The sequence below is a fragment of the Ctenopharyngodon idella genome, chromosome 6, assembly GCF_019924925.1.
Source record: "Ctenopharyngodon idella isolate HZGC_01 chromosome 6, HZGC01, whole genome shotgun sequence".
NCBI lineage: Eukaryota > Metazoa > Chordata > Actinopteri > Cypriniformes > Xenocyprididae > Ctenopharyngodon > Ctenopharyngodon idella.
Window position 1 is genome coordinate 24,837,470 of NC_067225.1, and position 18,928 is coordinate 24,856,397.

The 18,928-nt window shown below is 37.8% G+C and overlaps 2 protein-coding genes across 2 annotated transcripts; one reads left to right on the plus strand and one right to left on the minus strand.

The window, feature by feature from the left end:
- Window positions 1–1,633: 1,633 nt before the first annotated feature.
- Window positions 1,634–12,187, plus strand: slc26a6l (solute carrier family 26 member 6, like). Its single transcript, XM_051896350.1, has 19 exons — window positions 1,634–2,329; window positions 2,421–2,560; window positions 2,641–2,751; window positions 2,935–3,110; window positions 4,045–4,209; window positions 4,312–4,464; window positions 4,769–4,851; window positions 5,907–6,054; window positions 6,145–6,258; window positions 6,336–6,413; window positions 6,550–6,645; window positions 8,656–8,762; window positions 8,879–8,948; window positions 9,194–9,286; window positions 9,999–10,109; window positions 10,748–11,152; window positions 11,229–11,283; window positions 11,386–11,531; window positions 11,652–12,187. The coding sequence occupies exons 1-19, from the start codon at window positions 2,196–2,198 to the stop codon at window positions 11,673–11,675; spliced, it is 2,409 nt and encodes an 802-aa protein (XP_051752310.1). The 5' UTR covers window positions 1,634–2,195; the 3' UTR covers window positions 11,676–12,187.
- On the minus strand, window positions 12,093–18,085 carry p4htmb (prolyl 4-hydroxylase, transmembrane b). The gene is made up of 9 exons (XM_051896361.1): window positions 17,163–18,085; window positions 16,985–17,066; window positions 15,868–16,058; window positions 15,632–15,728; window positions 15,311–15,473; window positions 14,988–15,173; window positions 13,990–14,080; window positions 13,756–13,879; window positions 12,093–13,446 (listed from the first exon to the last, which is right to left on the minus strand). The coding sequence occupies exons 1-9, from the start codon at window positions 17,517–17,519 to the stop codon at window positions 13,226–13,228; spliced, it is 1,512 nt and encodes a 503-aa protein (XP_051752321.1). The 5' UTR covers window positions 17,520–18,085; the 3' UTR covers window positions 12,093–13,225.
- Between the last annotated feature and the right edge of the window lie 843 nt (window positions 18,086–18,928).

Sequence of the window (18,928 nt, forward strand, 5' to 3'; positions counted from 1 at the left end):
ATGTGTAAGCATTTGTTCTTTAATGCAGTTTCTTAACAGTTACTTTTGGTGCAATTATGGGTACAGTATTTATACGTTAATCACAGGTATTTATTTGTGTTATCAATTTATTGATGAAGCAAATCCAGAACTAGTATTTTATTCAATTAAATACTTAAAGGGATAGTTCACCCAATAATGAAAATTCTGTCATCATTTACTTACCCTCAGGTTGTTCCAAACTTGTATACATTTTTTTGTTATGTTGAACACAATGGAAGATGTTTTAAAGAATGTGGGAAACTGAACAGTTCTGGGGCACCATTGACTTCCATTGTATTTTTTTTCCTACTATGGAAGTCAATGGTGCCCCAAAGTGGCCTGGTTACAAACTTTCTTCAAAATATCTTCTTTTGTGTTCAGCAGAACAAATTTTTTTTTTACAGGTTTGGAACAACTTGAGGGTGAGTAAATGATGACAGAATTTTCATTTTTGGGTGAACTATCCCTTTAATATTAAACAATATTAAACTTATATACTCTACATTATGGTATTATACATTGATCACAGGTATTTATTTGAGTTATTAAGATATTGATGAAGCAAATCCAGAACTGGTATTTTATTTAATTAAATAGCCTAAAGGTGCAATAGGTGATTCTCTACAGAAACATTATTTTCTTGTTATAGGCTAATGGTTAAAAAACTTCTCATATCCTGATAGCAATCGCTATGTTAAACGTTCTAAATGTATTTTTATATATATAAATATATATCGTCTGTGGAAGGCGTATGACCCTAAAATGTTTATCCGACTAACCTTTATATTAGGTCCGAATGAAATAATACGATGTCTACCTGCCTGTCAGCGTGTTTTTACATGCCCTCGCGCACCGTTCACATAGACATCATACATCATCAGCGCGTTTCATGCTACGCAGAGTTTATACAAGACCTGTCACGGAGTACCGCAAACAAACAGCAGCCACCTTTTACTTTAACACCGAACCAAAACAACGAGCTTGTGCTGCTTTCACGGCATACCTAACCCGTGACGTTCTAACCGGAGCTGTTCACGTCCTCAGACTCGAATTATGTGTTTCCATGTCAACAGAATCAACACCGAGATGAATCTGCAGAAGTCAGGTACAAGCTCTCTAATTTGTTTACGTTCATTATTTTTGTAATGTTATGTGCTTTGAGACATGAGGTAGTTTAAGTGGCTAGAGCAGCTGTGTGTGTGTGTGCGCGCGCGTTCAGTGTTTTGGAGGAGTCGTGACTTTGATGGCGATTTGCAGGGAGGGTGGGATCCTATGCTTTCAATGCTAGCAGGCTAACGTTAGCATTTCCCAGATCTCCTATTGCACCTTTAATATTAAACAATATTAAACTTATATACTCTATATTATTACTGCAATGTGCCATGCTTTTTTACAACATGCAAATTCACTTTTTTTTTGTGGGGATGTAAAGACTTTTAAACTCCACACAAACAGATATCTTAAAATAGCCACCTTATGCCCCTATTTAATGTATATATATAGGACCATATGTGTAATCGGTACAAGTCAGAGGCATACAGTACTCAATTATTAATATATTAACCACAGAGGAGAGACGTTACAGGATGAAGGATGTCAAAACATCTCTTCCTGTCCTTTTTCTGGAAGTCATTAATTCATAATATGCTGCACATCACAATGGAATTTTCTACTGGAACAGAAAAAAAGTTTCCATTGCAGTTCACCTTAGAGTGCACAAAGTAGCTACTAATGAACACAGGAGTAAAGTCTGAGTCAGCATTTGCACTAAAATAACACTAGAGTTGAGAGATAGAACTATCAGGTTTTTTTTTTTTTTTATATATATGTATATAATTACATTTTTCTATAATGACATGTACATTGGCAATATTTTTGTAAGCTTGTTTTGCTCATTTAACGCTTCTGAAATTGTATGTATTTAATAAAATTATTACATGCTATTACTTGTTCTTAAGTTAATCATTGGTAGAAAGCACAGCTTCAACCAACCCTGTTATCTCCCCTTTTAAATATCCCACACAGCTTTAGAGGGATATCAGAGATTACTGTCACACAGAAAGCTTTATGAAGTTTTATTGTTATCGAGGTCAGTGTAATTTTGTGCTTTGTAATTTATTTTTAAGTTTTGACACAGACCATTTATAGTAGCTATACAGCACAAAAAATAGAAAATGGACTCAGGAAATGCAGACTATCATATACAGAGAGAGGTTATAGATGAACAGAGGCTGAAAGAGCGATCGCAGAGAATGAACCGTTCCCAGACCAACCTTTCCATCTCACATCGGCTAAAGAAATCACTCAGGTAAGATAGAGCCATGAAAGCAACTGTTTGTGTGAATGGAATCAGCATTGTTTTTAAGTGTTTTCTATGTTTTTTTTGTTTTTTTTTCCAGCTGTTCGGTACCCAAACTGAAACATAGCATAGTTGGTTTCTTGCCTGTTCTGTCCTGGTTGCCCCGTTACTCCATCTGGGATTATGGCATGCCCGATCTCATCTCTGGCATTAGTGTGGGCATTATGCACCTTCCACAGGGTAAAAGCATGTTTCTTGACGTTTTAATGACTGAAACACAGTATAATCTTTGTTTGAGACCTTTTATTTGTGTGTTTTAGGAATGGCATATGCTTTGCTGGCCTCGTTGCCACCGGTATTTGGACTCTACACATCCCTCTATCCTCCATTAATTTATTTTATTTTTGGGACCTCCAGACACATCTCCATAGGTGAGATCCTAATTTGTATTTGAACACTAATGAAAATGATTAACTTTAGTTGATTTTATTTTGTCTAAATGGATTGTTTTATGCTTGAATCTTGTGTGCATTGTCTATTTTTGATCTTGCAATATAAAAACTGAACTTCACAATGTTCTGACTTTAAATATGTGTGTGTATGTGTGTGTGTAGGCACATTTACTATCCTCAGTATTATGATTGGTAGTGTGACAGAGAGACTGGCCCCAGATGCAGATTTTCTGATTTACAATGGCACTAATGTGACTGAAGAGGTGGATATCATATCTAGAGACTTGTACAGAGTACAGGTTGCTGCTGCCACCACTGTACTGGGAGGACTTATTCAGGTAATAAATAAAAACACATACGGACTGATCCGAACACACAAAAATGTATATACCTAAAGCCATGTCATTTATAAATATACACAGAGTAAATATATATGCTACCGTTCAAAAGTTGGGGGTCAGTAGGTGGTTTTTTTTTTTTTAAGAAATAATACTTATTCAGAAGGGATGCATTAAATTGATCAGAAGTGAAAGTAAAGACATTTACAATGTTAAAAAAGATTTCGGTAACACTTTATTTTAGGGTCTTTTAACTAGTTGCTTATTAGCATGCATATTACTAGGATATTGGCTATTTATTAGTACTTATTAAGCACATATTAATGCCTTATTCTGCATGACCTTATTCTACATTCTTAATCCTACCCAATACCTAAACTTAACAACTACCTTATTAACTATTAATAAGCAGTAAATTAGGAGTTTATTGAGGGAAAAATCATAGTTAATAGTTTATATGTGTTCCCTATACTAAAGTGTTACCAAGATTTCTGTTTCAAATAAATGTTGTTCTTTTCTTCTATTCATCAAGTATATTAGTTTCTACAAAAATATTAAGCAGCACAACAGTTTAATAATAATAAGAAATTATTTTTGAGCACTAAATCAGCATCTTCGAATGATTTCTAAAAGATCTATACTAGAGTAATGATGCTGAAAATTTAGCTTTAACTAATCTATTAAAATAGAAAACTTTTAAATTTTAAAATTAAAATTAAATTGTAAAATTGTAAACTGTTTTTACTGTGATTTTGATCAAATAAATGCAACTTTGTAAGCATAAGAGACTTCTTTGAAAATAATAAAAAACCTTACAGACCCCAAACTTTTGAATGGTAGTGTATATACTGTACATATGTTCACTATCTCACATGAATTATAATGTATCAGTTTCACATTGGAATTAAATACAATTTTGCATTCTCATTCTTAGGTTGTATTAGGCTTGGTGCAGTTTGGGTTTGTTGGTACGTATCTTTCAGAGCCATTGGTCAGAGGTTATACCACAGCTGCTTCTCTTCATGCTGTAGTAGCCCAGTTAAAGTACATCCTTGGAGTCTCACCCAAGCGCTTCAATGGACCTCTGTCTATTGCCTATGTGAGTACAAGCTAACAAACAGAAAAATGCATTGGATGTGCATGCCTCAATGCATGCAGGCTTAAGTATTATTAAGCACTACTCTGTCATTTCTCTGTGCAGACTCTAGCAGACTTGGTTATGCTGTTGCCAGAGACTCATCTTCCAACTCTGCTGGCCAGTGTTGTGTCCATTGTGGTTCTCATCACTGCCAAAGAGCTTAACAATGCACTCAGGCAAAAACTGCTGGTGCCTATTCCGGTGGAACTCTGCACTGTACGTAATATGTGACAAATGACCATTTTCAAATACCAAGTTGTACTTAGTAATATTTTTATTTAATGGGATTTATTAAATCTCTGTTGTCTCTGTCAGTAGTGCCTGTCCTTGATGCCCTCTCTGTGCTATTAATCTGTGTAGTCAGCATTTCAACTCTCTGCATTATAGTGTTTGCATCATATCCCCTAGTAATAACTAATTGCACCTAGTCTGACTTCTTATTAACTACAAAGGAATCATTAACATCATTTTACCCTTAGCTCATGTAATTCATGAAAGTTTGTATATGCTTTTATGCTAGATTGTAGTGGCAACGGTTATATCATTCTACACTCGGCTGAATGAAAGCTATAAGATATCAGTCGTTGGCGAGATCCCAAGTGGGTGAGTTTTCACATCAGAAATATTTTGTGTTTTTAAAGGGTTAGTTCACCCAAAAATGAAATTTCTGTCATTAATTACTCACCCTCATGTCGTTCCAAACCCGTAAGATCTTCATTCATCTTCAGAACACAAATTAAGATATTTTTGATGAAATCCAAGGGTTTTTTTATCTCTCATAGAAAGCAACGAAATTACCACATTCAAGATCCAGAGAAGAGGTAAAGACATGGTTAATAGTCAATGTGACTACAGTGGTTTAACCTTAATGTTATGAAATGATGAGAATACTTTTTGTGCACAAAAACAAAACAAAAATAACGACTTTATTTCAGTCTGTTACACAGTTGACGGACGTAAACACGAAAGCTCTGCACTGCTTTCACTGCGCCAACTGCGTAACAGACTGACAGGACAGAGGAAAATTTTTTGAATAAAGTTGTTATTTTTGTTTTTGCGCACAAAAAGTATTCTTGTCGCTTCATAACATTAAGGTTGAACCACTGTAGTCACGTTGACTATTTTAACCATGTCTTTACTACTTCTCTGGACCTTGAATGTGGTAATTTCGTTGCTGTCTATGGGAGATAAAGAAAACCTCTTGGATTTCATTAAAAGTATCATAATTCGTGTTCCGAAGATGAACGAAGGTCTTGCGGGTTTGGAACGACATGAGGGTGAGTAATTAATGACAGAAATTTCAGTTTTTGGTTGAACTAACCCTTTAAATACATTTTCTCAGTTAGTGGTGCTTGGGAAGACAAGCATTACACTATTATTATTGCTACCATTTATTTGCCAGACATGGGGCAACCAGCCACAACACTCCAACAAACCACCTAGCAACCACCTAGCAACATGTTAAAACTATTCAGACACTTTAGCAACTGCATAGCAATGCCATGATAACCACAACTAGCATTGTTTTGGCTCATTCACATTTACTTCAGAAAATTTAATAATCAAGTTATATATCATAAAATATTGGAAAAATAGTTATATGACTATAATATTTCAAGTGCAGGCATTATTGTGGTCTTTCTGATGTGTTTTTTCAGACTTCAGCCTCCCAGGGTTCCAAAAGCCAGTGTCTTTTCTGAGGTGGTGTTGGATGCTTTTGCAATAGCCATTGTGGGTTACGCAATTTCTATCTCTTTGGGCAAAACCTTCGCTCTCAAACATGGTTACAAGGTAGAAAGCAACCAGGTGGGTTAATCACCATAACACATATGGATATAGACAATCAGATAACTACATTACACAGCTGATCTCTATCTTTTTCTCACTGTTTTGTAGGAGCTGGTGGCTTTGGGTCTCAGTAATACATTTGGAGGTTTTTTCCAGTGTTTTTCAGTTTGTTCTTCTATGTCTCGCAGTCTCATACAGGAAAGCACAGGAGGCAAGACACAGGCAAGACAAATGCATTTGTACATATCTGCAAATGCATGCATTTATACATGTTTGTTCATCACATTGTGTTTGTTTAGATGGCAGGAGTAGTGTCTGGTGTAATAGTACTGGTGACAGTACTAAAGTTAGGCTCACTTTTTCAGGAGCTGCCCAAGGTATGTATAAACAATCCTCTGTGCAGACTATGAGGTCAGATTACCAAGCTATTTTTACTTAATATAGATTCATTATATTGGAATGAGCTATGAATAAATTATGACTAGAATTTCCATTCTTTGTGTCTCTCTCTAGGCAGTTCTTGCTGCCATTGTATTTGTGAATCTAAAGGGAATGTTCAAGCAGTACTATGACGTAGTCACACTGTGGCGTAGTAGCAAGGTTGATCTGGTAAGTTATGCTACAGTCTCCACCAAAAATCTACAAGCTTTTAGTGGTGCTTCTGCTTACTTAAATTCATCTGAACTGCTTACCCAAAGTATTGAACTGAAAGTATTGAATATACATACACACTATATATACTATAACTTGTCTTGCACTGTTACAGACACGAATGGTAGATTATGTGGCTTATAGATTGGATGTGTTTTTATTTTCTAAGTGATGATCATAAAATTGCAGAAAAAATCCCATAATAATAAAAATAATACATTTGCATAGCAATGTGATAAAAAAATATATACAGGATCTCACAGAAGTGAGTACACCCCTCACATTTTTGTAAATATTTTATTATATCTTTTCATGTGACAACACTGAAGAAATGACACTTTGCTACAATGTAAAGTAGTGAGTGCACAGCTTGTATAACAGTGTAAATTTGCTGTCCCCTCAAAATAATTCAACACACAGCCATTAATGTCTAAACCGCTGGCCACAAAAGTGAGTACACCCCTAAGTAAAAATGTCCAAATTGGGCCCAATTAGCCATTTTCTCTCCCCGGTGTCATGTGACTCGTTAGTGTTACAAGGTCTCAGGTGTGAATGGGGAGCAGGTGTGTTAAATTTGGTGTTATCGCTTTCACTCTCTCATTCTGGTCACTGGAAGTTCAACATGGCACCTCATGGCAAAGAACTCTCTGAGGATCTGAAAAAAAGAATTGTTGCTCTACATAAAGATGGCGTAGGCTATAAGAAGTTTGCCAAGACCCTGAAACTGAGCTGCAGCACGGTGGCCAAGACCATACAGCGGTTTAACAGGACAGGTTCTACTCAGAACAGGCCTCGCCATGGTCAACCAAAGAAGTTGAGTGCACGTGTCAGTGTCATATCCAGAGGTTGTATTTGGGAAATAGATGTGTGAGTGCTGCCAGCATTGCTGCAGAGGTTGAAGGGGTGGGGGGTCAGCCTGTCAGTGCTCAGACCATATGCCGCACACTGCATCAAATTGGTCTGCATGGCTGTCGTCCCAGAAGGAAGATGATGCACAAGAAAGCCCGCAAACAGTTTGCTGAAGACAAGCAGACTTAGGACATGGATTACTGGAACCATGTCCTGTGGTCTGATGAGACCAAGATAAACTTATTTGGTTCAGATGGTGTCAAGCGTGTGTGGTGGCAACCAGGTGAGGAGTACAAAGACAAGTGTGTCTTGCCTACAGTCAAGCATGGTGGTGGGAGTGACATGGTTTGGGGCTGCATGAGTGCTGCCGGCACTGGGGAGCTACAGTTCATTGAGGGAACCATGAATGCCAACAGAGCATGATCCCCCTCCCTTCGGAGACTGGGCCGCAGGGCAGTATTCCAACATGATAACGACCCCAAACACACCTCCAAGACGACCACTGCCTTGCTAAAGAAGCTGAGGGTAAAGGTGATGGACTGGCCAAGCATGTCTCCAGACCTAACCCTATTGAGCATCTGTGGGGCATCCTCAAATGGAAGGTGGAGAAGTGCAAGGTCTCTAACATCCACCAGCTCCGTGATGTCGTCATCGAGGAGTGGAAGGGGACTCCAGTGGCAACCTGTGAAGCTCTGGTGAACTCCATGCCCAAGAGGGTTAAGGCAGTGCTGGAAAATAATGGTGGCCACACAAAATATTGACACTTTGGGGCCAATTTGAACATTTTCACTTAGGGATGTACTCACTTTTGTGGCCAGCGGTATAGGCATTAATGGCTGTGTGTTGAGTTATTTTAAGGGGACAGCAAATTTACACTGTTACACAAGCTCTACACTCACTACTTTACATTGTAGCATTGCAAGTGTCATTTCTTCAGTGTTGTCACATAAAAAGATATAATAAAATATTTACAAAAATGTGAGGGGTGTACTCACTTCTGTGAGATAACGTATTTTTCAAAATCTAGTTTAATATTAATATTTAATTCTGTCAATAATTTCCCTGTTTGCTGGTTTGTCTGTACTTATTAATCAATGTGCTCTGTTTTTGTGTTTGTAGTTGATATGGTTGGTGACATATGTGTCTACTGTGCTCTTTAATTTGGATATGGGTCTGGGGGCCTCCATGGGTTTTGCACTGCTCTCTGTTATCTTCAGAACTCAACGGTTGGAGTCTTTCCCTGCTTCTAATCTTTCAGCGGTGTTTCTCGCTCTTGTCATCTGCTTTATTCTCTTACTGCATCATATCTGACCTTATCATATTACTTTTTTCTGTGTCCCAGGCCCAGTTATTCACTACTGGGACACCTCCCTGGTACTGAGCTGTATCTAGATATGGAGACACACAAAGAGGTGAGGTTTACATTAAGATCAAAAAACCATAACTAATTTTTAACTTCAATAAATAGACACATAACACACAAAATGGCCCACAGTTCAACATTCCTGTGCAGTCTTGCTAAATGAAGAAATATTAGTCACATTCCCACTATTACTCCAGAAATATCAGGACAATTTGAATAGCATTATAATAGCTTTAATATTTTCAATGTATCTAACTAAGCAGACCTGACACAATCATGCTTTGTGTATTGCAGGTGAGGGAGGTACCCGGTATCACCATATTTCGCTCTTCTGCCACCATGTACTTTGCTAATGCTGAACTTTATCTTGAGGCCCTTAAAAAAAAGGTAAAATTTTTTGTTTGGAACTTGGTATACAATAGAGTATGTCTTTTTCAATACTTTGTAATGTCACAGTGGCTCTCAACCAGGGGCCTGGGGCCCACTAGAACGTGCAGGGGGCCTTCCATCCAAGATGGCATAAAATCATTTATAATAAGACAAAACAAGCATTAAAGGGATAGTTCACCCAAAAATTAAAATTCTGTCATCATTTACTCCCCCTTGAGTTGTTCCAAACTTCAATAAATTTCTTTGTTCTGCTGAACACAAAGGGAGATATTTGGAAGAATGTTTGTAACCAAGCAGATCTCACCCCCCATTGACTACCATAGTATTTTTTTTCTACTATGGTAGTAAATAGGGGGCGAGATCTGCTTGGTTACAAACATTCTTCCAAATATCTCCCTTTGTGTACAGCAGAACAAAGAAATTTATACAAGTTTGGAACAACTTGAGGGTGAGTAAATGATGACAAAATTTTCATTTTTGGGTGAACTATCCCTTTAACATAAACTAAAACAACTATGCCACACTCTAAAATGATTTACGTCCAAATTGTGAGTAAACAATAAAATAACTGGATTTCTGGATGGGGCCCTTGAATATTGTTGTGGTTAGTGGGGGCCATTGGAGTCAAAAAGGTTGGGAACCACTGTCTTTTAAGATGTACCTATATTATTTTCACTAATGCATATTAATTGCTGATGTTTACGCAAAGAGTGGCCTGGACATCGGGAAAATGCTCACCTATAAGCGCAGACAGGAGGCCAAGCAGAGACGCCGAGAGAGGAGAGCAGAGCGGAGAGCCCGAAGAGAGGCTAAAAGACAGGTAGAAGATTTCTGCTGTTTCCATGGTTACTGGATAACAATATGATAAACTGCACCATTAACATGAACTAGTCCTAATCCTGTACTATCATATATGCTCTGTTCCAAAACCTAGTGATCTTACAGAGGCAGCTTTTAAATGCTGCCTACAAAGGCGCCATAGGTGACGCAAAGTCTGTTACAAAAGATATCGGTACTTATGCTGCCTTCCAAGATACCTAATTTTGTCCAAATTATATGACAAAGGCAGAATCACATGTATTTTTTGTGGAGAAGGCAATCCCAGAATGCATTTTGATGAGCTCAGTGAAAACAAAAAAAAAAAGTCATTCAATACTGAAAAGCATCAATAAAAATAGTTCACTGTAATTACAAATGGATTATTTTACATAATATTTCTGTGTGCTGTGTATATTCATGCATATTAGCTCAACCACATGATAATGTCAAACTCTATTGAAAGCAGTTGTTTTCTGAGTTTTCTGTGCAGAGTGCTATTTATATGCCAATTTCTAAACAGTCACAATTCCATAATGATTAAGTTGCTATGTATCCAGGAAGGCAGCATGTCTATGGTCAAAAACCTAGTGAATTTATCTGCTCCAATCTGGGAACTGTCACTTTCATTCTCCTTTACAGAAAAAAGCTCTCAGGGAAGCCTCTCAGCGATCCAAAAAAGCTGTGTTTACAGTGGAAGATGAAGCAGGGCAGTTGAAGGATGGAATGAATGGAGACATACACAGAGAGCGGGAAAACAATACAGTGTTTGTCATACCTGAGACAGCACGGACATCTGATGGCCAGCACACCTGGGTGTACCTTAAGGGCACTGACCCTGACACCGCCACCCTGGGGTCAGTGTCAGATCTACACGACGGGGACACCACCACGCTGGACTCCAGCAGCGAGGACACTTTAAGCAGGGACCTGGAGAGGGTTTCTCTGGGATCCCTGGGGAAGTGGACCTGGGACATCCACTCCATCATATTGGATTTCTCCACTGCTAACTTTACTGATACAGTGGCCATTAAGACATTAAGGAATGTAAGTGATTCAAAAGTCCAACAGAAAAAGTGACTTTGCATTGCAACCAAGTTCTCATCACCATCTCTTATTGTAGATATTCCATGATTTTGGAGAGATCGATGTGGATATCTACTTGGCAGGCTGTCAAGGTAATGGGTCTATCATCATTACTTGTAAGATCAGCCTTCCTGTCAGATGTTTTATTCAGTCAGTGATTAAAATATGTGGGCTGTGTATTGTTTTCACTCAAGCACTGGTGGTGGAACAGCTTGAGCGTGGCGGCTTCTTCTCTGATGTCATCACTGAAGGCCGTGTCTTTGCTACTGTGCATGATGCTGTTCTGTACTGTCTCAAGCATCGGGGAGCTGTGACCATCCACAGCTATGAGAATGCTCTGGTAGGTTCTATATGTACAGTATATGTGCTCACCAATATCACACTTAAATATACATGGAATATGATTATGGAATGATTGTTGAATATTATCATATACATGATTTCAAACTTCTCATTTCAGGATATAAGTGGTACCCAACTATGAGAGAAGATTTCTGATTTCTTGATTGATGATTCATCTTGTTCTACATGCTCATACAAGCTATACACAAAAAAAGTAAACCTCTCCGTCAAGTTATGAAATTAATGCTCAAATAGCATTTGACAGTAATGAAGCAAGTCTGTTACTTTTTTCTGATTTGGTTATGAAACATAGGCGTTTAAATGTAATATTTTTGTGTTTGTATTTTTTTGGTTTATTTAACTAGTAAAGGATTATTGTAAATTACACTGATTAGTAAGATGAACACTTAATTTTAAATGCAATGTAATTGGATTTTATACCATTTAATGAAAATGGTTATTTTTAACTTAAAAAACAACAGACAAAAGTCTGTTGTCTGTCTAGAAAAGTAGAAAAATGCAATTTGTTTTTAAAGAAAACAGACTAGTCTCTGATTGGTCATTTTAATAATTTATTCAACAAAGTGATTCTGTGCATTTTAACAGCAACAATGTGATTCAACTCCAACAAATAAATAAAATAAGTTAACCTCAGTCAGTCTTTGGATGCATTGCAATTAACAAAGAAAAAACATTACAAAATAAATTATTAAAATCCAAACAAATCATACAAGATTGTGCAAGTTTTACATGCTTTTTTTCAGGTATATCTGAACGGGAATAAGTGTAAGAAACATCCTGACAGAGATGGAGGCTGACTAGATGTTACATAGGTTACGACTCTTATTTATTTTTAGTTGCTAGTTATGATAATAAACTAACCTGTAGTCCATTGACAAGAACTACAACTAGTTAATGCACCTGCAGATAACGTTTCTCAAGTGTTTCGTGATTTTGATGTCAGTTAAAACGTCACTTCAGTAGAAAGCAACAATATATATATTTACACATTCTTTGGCCACGTACACACTATATCCTCCAGCAATTGTGAAGTTGCTTTAGCACTGACTGTGCTTTATTTGCTGGAGGTTGCCAAAGTCGCTAGTCATAATAACTATCATCCCACCAGGGAAGAGATACACATCTCAAGATGCACTTCTATTTACTATCACTGCATTTAACGATTAGCTGCGGTGTACAACCTTTGGAAGGTACAGTAGAGTGTCAAACTGTATGTAAACAAAGTTGTCAAATATGGCTGCATTCCCATGTAATGGGAATAATAACATTAATGCCTTCAATATCTACTTTAGGAACAGTAGCATTGTCTTTCACAATTGCATAAAGCTCAGGCTGCTTATCCCTGAATCCAACCCAACACAGGTTCCAGCTCCAACACTGAGACCGCTGAAGGCTGGGTAAAGCTCATTCAATTCTGAATATGAGGAAATGTTGGTAGGGCTACATTTCTATAGTGTGCATTTATGTGGAAGAGCGAAACATACAAAGGACGAGTGTATTTTTGTGAGTTTGTTGGTATGAGGTCAGTGCTTCGGGGTGTTTGAGTGATGCAGAGGCATATGTGTGTATAGTGATTTTTTGCTGTGTGTGTGAAAGAGAAAGTGGGTAACTATAGACATAGAAGTGAATGTGTATATTTGTGCATTGTTGTACCTGGATTTGTGTATGTGATTACAGGTCTTGATGTGTTTCAATGTGTTGGTCTGTGTTCAGTTCGGAAATGAGTTCTTCTTGCTCTTGTGTCTCTTGTTGTTGAGAAACTAACTGCTGGTAGCGCGCCTGGCGCTGGTAGTCTGGATCGACATTGATCCAATTATTGGCAACCCACTTAGTCCCTCGTGTCACCACACAGCCACCATGAAGAGAATACTCATCCTGTTCACCCACCCAACCTACAGAGGGCAGCACAGAACAACAATTACAGCTTATAAACATTTTACAGACAATTTATCTGGACAGTGAGGTCTAAAAGTCTGAGACAATGTGAAATTGATGTTAAAATTTCAGTTAGACTTTTTACTACTTAAATTGTTATGCTGATAAATCTATTTGGGTTTGTGTATCAAACAATGATTAAACAGATAAAATAAGGTTTATGGATAATTGGTGCAAATATTGCACCACCATTATGTTTCATTCAGCTTTATCCCAAAAGGTTACAACAATATATGACAAAACAGCAGACAAGTTATATTCATTACCTCTACCATCGGAGAGATAGTTATACCAGAAAACTGCCGTCCCCTTGATGGGCTTCACTCTCAGGTTGCCTTTATCACAATGTTTCCTGGTGTCCAACAGATCCACATCATTCTGTATCAGTGACTGGGAAACACACATATACATGCCCATAATTATTGGCTGTTACATGTGCTCAAATAGTGCAAAACTCTTGCTTTTGACTCTGCAAAGACGTTTTATTCAATAGGACACACCGCTTCTTCATAAGTCCTATTATCTGCCACTGGAAAGGTAGTCTCCCCTCCTTCTTCTACATTACTAAGGTAAAACAGAACCGTGATGTACCTGCAAAAAACACAAATACCATGAACTTTAGGGGTGGGGGAACGTATGTTACGTGATATTAAACTTAATTTAACGAAAGTGCCCCTATTATGCTATTTTAAAGGTTCGTAATTTTCTTTCGGAGGTCTCCTATAATAGGTTTACATGTATCTAAGGTAATTTTCTCATAATATACATTACAGCATCACCTCTTTTCTTAAAGTATCTGAAACAGAAAGATCAAGAATCTGGTGTCTCTAAACCACTCTTTTCCGAGAGCCTACTGTGCTCTGATTGGTCAGATGGCCCAGACTAACTACCGCTTACAGTGCGTTTTGGAAACGAAATGTCCATTATCATATCTGAATTTCGGCTCTGGAGGTACGAGTATACACAGTGATATGGACAGTAATGATGAAGTTGGTTTTACCGTATCGATTCTAGCTGAGTCCTCATTCTTTGAAATGAGGAATGCAACGTTGATTTCGACAACTCAAACCAAATTTTTCAAGGCCTCAGCTATAACTACAGTATCTGAGGATGGGTCAAAGTCATTCAGCCAATAAAGACTATAGGCTGACATGCAGATTTGTTACAAACCTACATAGGTTTGTGCAGGAAGTAATACTGGAGTTACTGATGATTCGTTTCAAGCAGTTCAGAATTTTTTCTTTCTTTTGGGAAATAACAATTCCTTTGATCTTTGAAACTTTGCAGACCTTTTACATTCACAAACAGCTATATTACACACTACATGAAAGGTAATATGCAAAAAAGCATAACAGGCACTTCAATGAACTTAATATCGCACTCATAATCATGCTGTTGTTCTAAATACATTTTTGCTTGTCTGATAATGCTTGAATATTATCTATGACATTATATGATTACACATTGTAAAATATTAATCTTAATCTCTTCGGCTTACCTGCAGGAAGTCTGGAATGGGGAGGTGGTATTGGCAGCGAGGCGAGTGTGTGTGCAGGCTGTTTCAGGGTACACTGGCCCACTGTCATGATGAGCGTGGTAATGGCCGCCCTGCTCATAGCGCACCACTTGTAGAGGTTCACTTAACTCCACCAGAGAGGATGGCAGTCGCGTTAAACGAGTGACTCTTTAAAGACAGAAAGAGATATAGATATAGCATTATTACAAACCGAGAAGGGGTGACAGAAGAAAACACATGAAAACTTTTGAAAAGTAATGTATGTCAGCACACTTGATGGATGGACAATAAGAGAGCAGATAAACCTTTTGCGGAGGTCTTGAAGAACCTGATGTGCTCCCTGACCCTGGTAGAGCCAGGTGTGTCTGCTGTTCCTCACCAGCTGGCTCCTTTCAACCCCACGCTGTAGCAGAAAACGCTGAAAGGCATCACTTCTCAGATGCCCAAACTCCTCTAAACTCAAGAGACCTGTGTCAAAAAACACATATACCCAAAACATACATATGGACACTGAAATTTAACATGTATTTGACAAACCAAGATCTATGTGTATTTTGGGTGTCTGTTCGTGGTTATCTGCAGTTAAGCTGTAATGTTCAAATAAGATCTCCCGCTTAGGTCTTTACCATTTCCATCCTGATCAACCTTTAAGCCATCATAGATTTCCTTAAGGTTCTCAGAAGTTAACCAGATTCCATCTCTCACTCGAGAGTGTGTCAATATCTACACCAGAAAATACGGCAATCAAGTTACAGATTACACGTAACGTAAATGAACAAACATAAACAGAGATACACATGTGACATATCCACACATTATATTTTCTCAGCATCACCAACCGCAAAACCAAGGCTCAACAGACCTCGTGAGGTTGCAGTTGGCCATCTTGGTTGAGGTCAAGGAAATTGAAGATTTCCTCAGGACTGAGGTTGAGCTGCTGATTAAGTTCCTCTTGACCTTCAGGGACCATGACCTGACTCTCCATCAGACCCTTCAGCTGAGCAAGGCGCACAACCACACCGCACTCCTCATCTGACAGAAAGCCAGGGATCTCTGCAGCAACGCACACACAAACAGAGCCACAAAGATGCTTCGCACAGATAAGTGAATTAACACAAAAACACTAATAACAAACAATGTATGCTTCAACAAGGAGACTGAAAATTTCATTTCATAAGATAACTGAAAAATCTAAATTGTAGCAGATACCTTTCATTAATGTTTTTTTCATTCATTTTTATACAAATTGGGAGTTATTAATGAAAAATGCACACAATTATGCATTTTTGCATAATTGCATTTTAATGAAAAATGCAATTATGTCATCTGACACTTTCAATTCTCAAGCTCTTTAAAGTCAGGTGGATTCTGATTGCCTACCAATGTTTTTATCATTCACCAGCTGGGAAAAACATTCTGAAACTGATTCCAACAATATTTTCATTATTATTATAACTGTAATGTGGACTTCGCTATTCTCATATAATTAGAATGAGTATTAGAGTTATAATAACTGTTCTAATTCTATGAGAATACTGAAGTTATAGCTGTATCATTGAAATCACTCAATGATTTTTTTTTTTTTTTTTTACAGCTAATGAAAATAAAAACACTGACAGACAATCACAATCCATCCAACTTTAAAGAGCTTGAGCATTTAAAGCAGTCAGTGACATAACTGCAGTGCACGCTTATAATAAACAGAACGTTATTGTCCATTTGTTCGGAGCCTTGAATATTAATTAGGTGGGATAATGTTAATTCAATAGTTGTGATTGATTTGCTGAAAGTAGGTGAGCGGATGCTAGCCATGACTACTTTTATGGTACTTTTTTGTCCTCTCAACGGCCCTTGTCTAAAATCGCTGTATGAAAAAAGAGCACTATGGAAATATCTTCTTTTGTGTGCATAAAAAGAAAATCATATGGGTTATGATTTTTGGGGAGTGAACTATTCCTTTGCAGCAACTTGTCTTTTACCAAACAGAAGGGGCTTTAGACTGAGTGTCTTCATCTCATGGACTTTCCCTGGCACCAGTGACACTTTTTGGACATGGCCCACCTAAAAATGGAAAAAGAAAAAGACCTTGTAGTTTTTGGAGGATAAAAGAATATAAATACTCACAGACCTCCAAAACATCTAATGTATACTCCTTACCCGTATTCCTTCAACGCGAGGAAGATACATATTTCGAGGGAAGCCCGAGTCTGCAGAGGTCTGCGGATCTGACGGTCCGGTAACTTTCTGACTGTTGTCTCTGCTTGTAAAATCTCGGTTTGCCGTGCTTGTGTTAGAGCCGTTATTATAATGCACATACAGCAGAAGTGCAATGACATTGATGATGTAAACGTGGAAGAAAACCATCACCACCATGAAGTAAGAGCGAGAACACACGCTGCTCTTCTGCAGAGAGACACGCTGACGGGGCAGAGACCGGGGTGGCAGTGATGATGATGATGCTGATGCTGATGATGCGGTGTCATCCTCCTCAATATTGTCCTGGGGTTCCATCATTTTGGCAGACAACACTTTTTATTTATTTTAACAGACGTCACTCAAAAGAGATCAGCAGCTGACTGGCTAACCTGCTAAAACGCTACCTTTATAACAAGCTTGTTAACTACACGAACAGATAGCAAAATATGCTCGATAACACCCGCTGCTTTAAACTACGGATAAAGAAATTTTAGGAAGAATCATTTTCGTCAGTATAAGCGTACCTGCAGTTTGTGGTATCATGACACTCTCTGGCTTACTCAGCACTTCAGTTGTCAACATTCACTCTCTTGTTTACATCGAGACGCGTGATATAGCAACTGCGCAGCTTCTATCCTGCGAACCGTTGCGCCGAAGCACCATTTTGAAATTCGTTCTCCTCAAAATCCGTGTTGGGAAGATCTTGTAGTGTCTGCTTATAATAATTTGAATTTATCTGCCAGCTTCCTTGGCTATACATCTCAAAGTGAAAGTGCAGATGACTGGACTTTCGAGGGACGCCATTCCCCTGACAACTGCGGCATCCTCGACGCACGGCTCATGTACTCTAGCGACGTTCGATTCGGGAATGAGCCGTTCTTTGGAGTTGAATCTTTTTAAGGAATCGGTTGAACAGGTTCACGAACGGATCAGGACAAACTTTGAGAATGAGAACCGTATTTTTAATTAAACTTCTTCATAGTAAGAAACAGCAATAAGTTCAGCATATACCTCATGCTGCGATGTCGGACTAAGACACAATTTCACAAAATTTACTTTTCTGAAAAAGATGTATTTTTTTTTGTATTTTAATAGACAAAGATTACCACCAAATGTGGCCTTTATTGTTAGCCTTTGTTTGATTATGGGGAAATACCATATACATAAACAGAAATGGGCAAAAGGAAAACCCAACTTTTTGTTACTTCAGATAGATATGAAAAACTATATCGAGTTACTACTTGGGTTGAAAAACTGTAAAGCAAAACGCACTAGGTCTCTTTGTGAAGCTTTTATGTTATTTATATGAAGATCTCATACCTGTTCTTTTATTATTATTATTATTATTATTTTATTTATTTTTTACTTGTATTATTATTTATATCATACTGTATATTTTCAGTCTTTGTTGTAGTCTATATTTGTTCAGTACTTTTATATTGTATGTTGGAAATCAATAAAAAAAAAAGACACGGTCCTGCACCCCCTGTTTTCACAGGATTGTAAATGCTACGCAAATTTTTGTTCATTTACATTTATTCATTTTTAGCATTAATAAGCATTTAGTAATTTTTTTTGTAATAAACACTTTAAGTGGTCTATTAAAAGGTGTTATTTACATTGTGAATTATGTTTCTCAAAACATACGCGCAGTGTGACGTCATATTGTGACCGTTGCAGTGAGCGTTTTCGGCAAGTTCACCTTCGGTGTTGCGAAGGTAGGCATG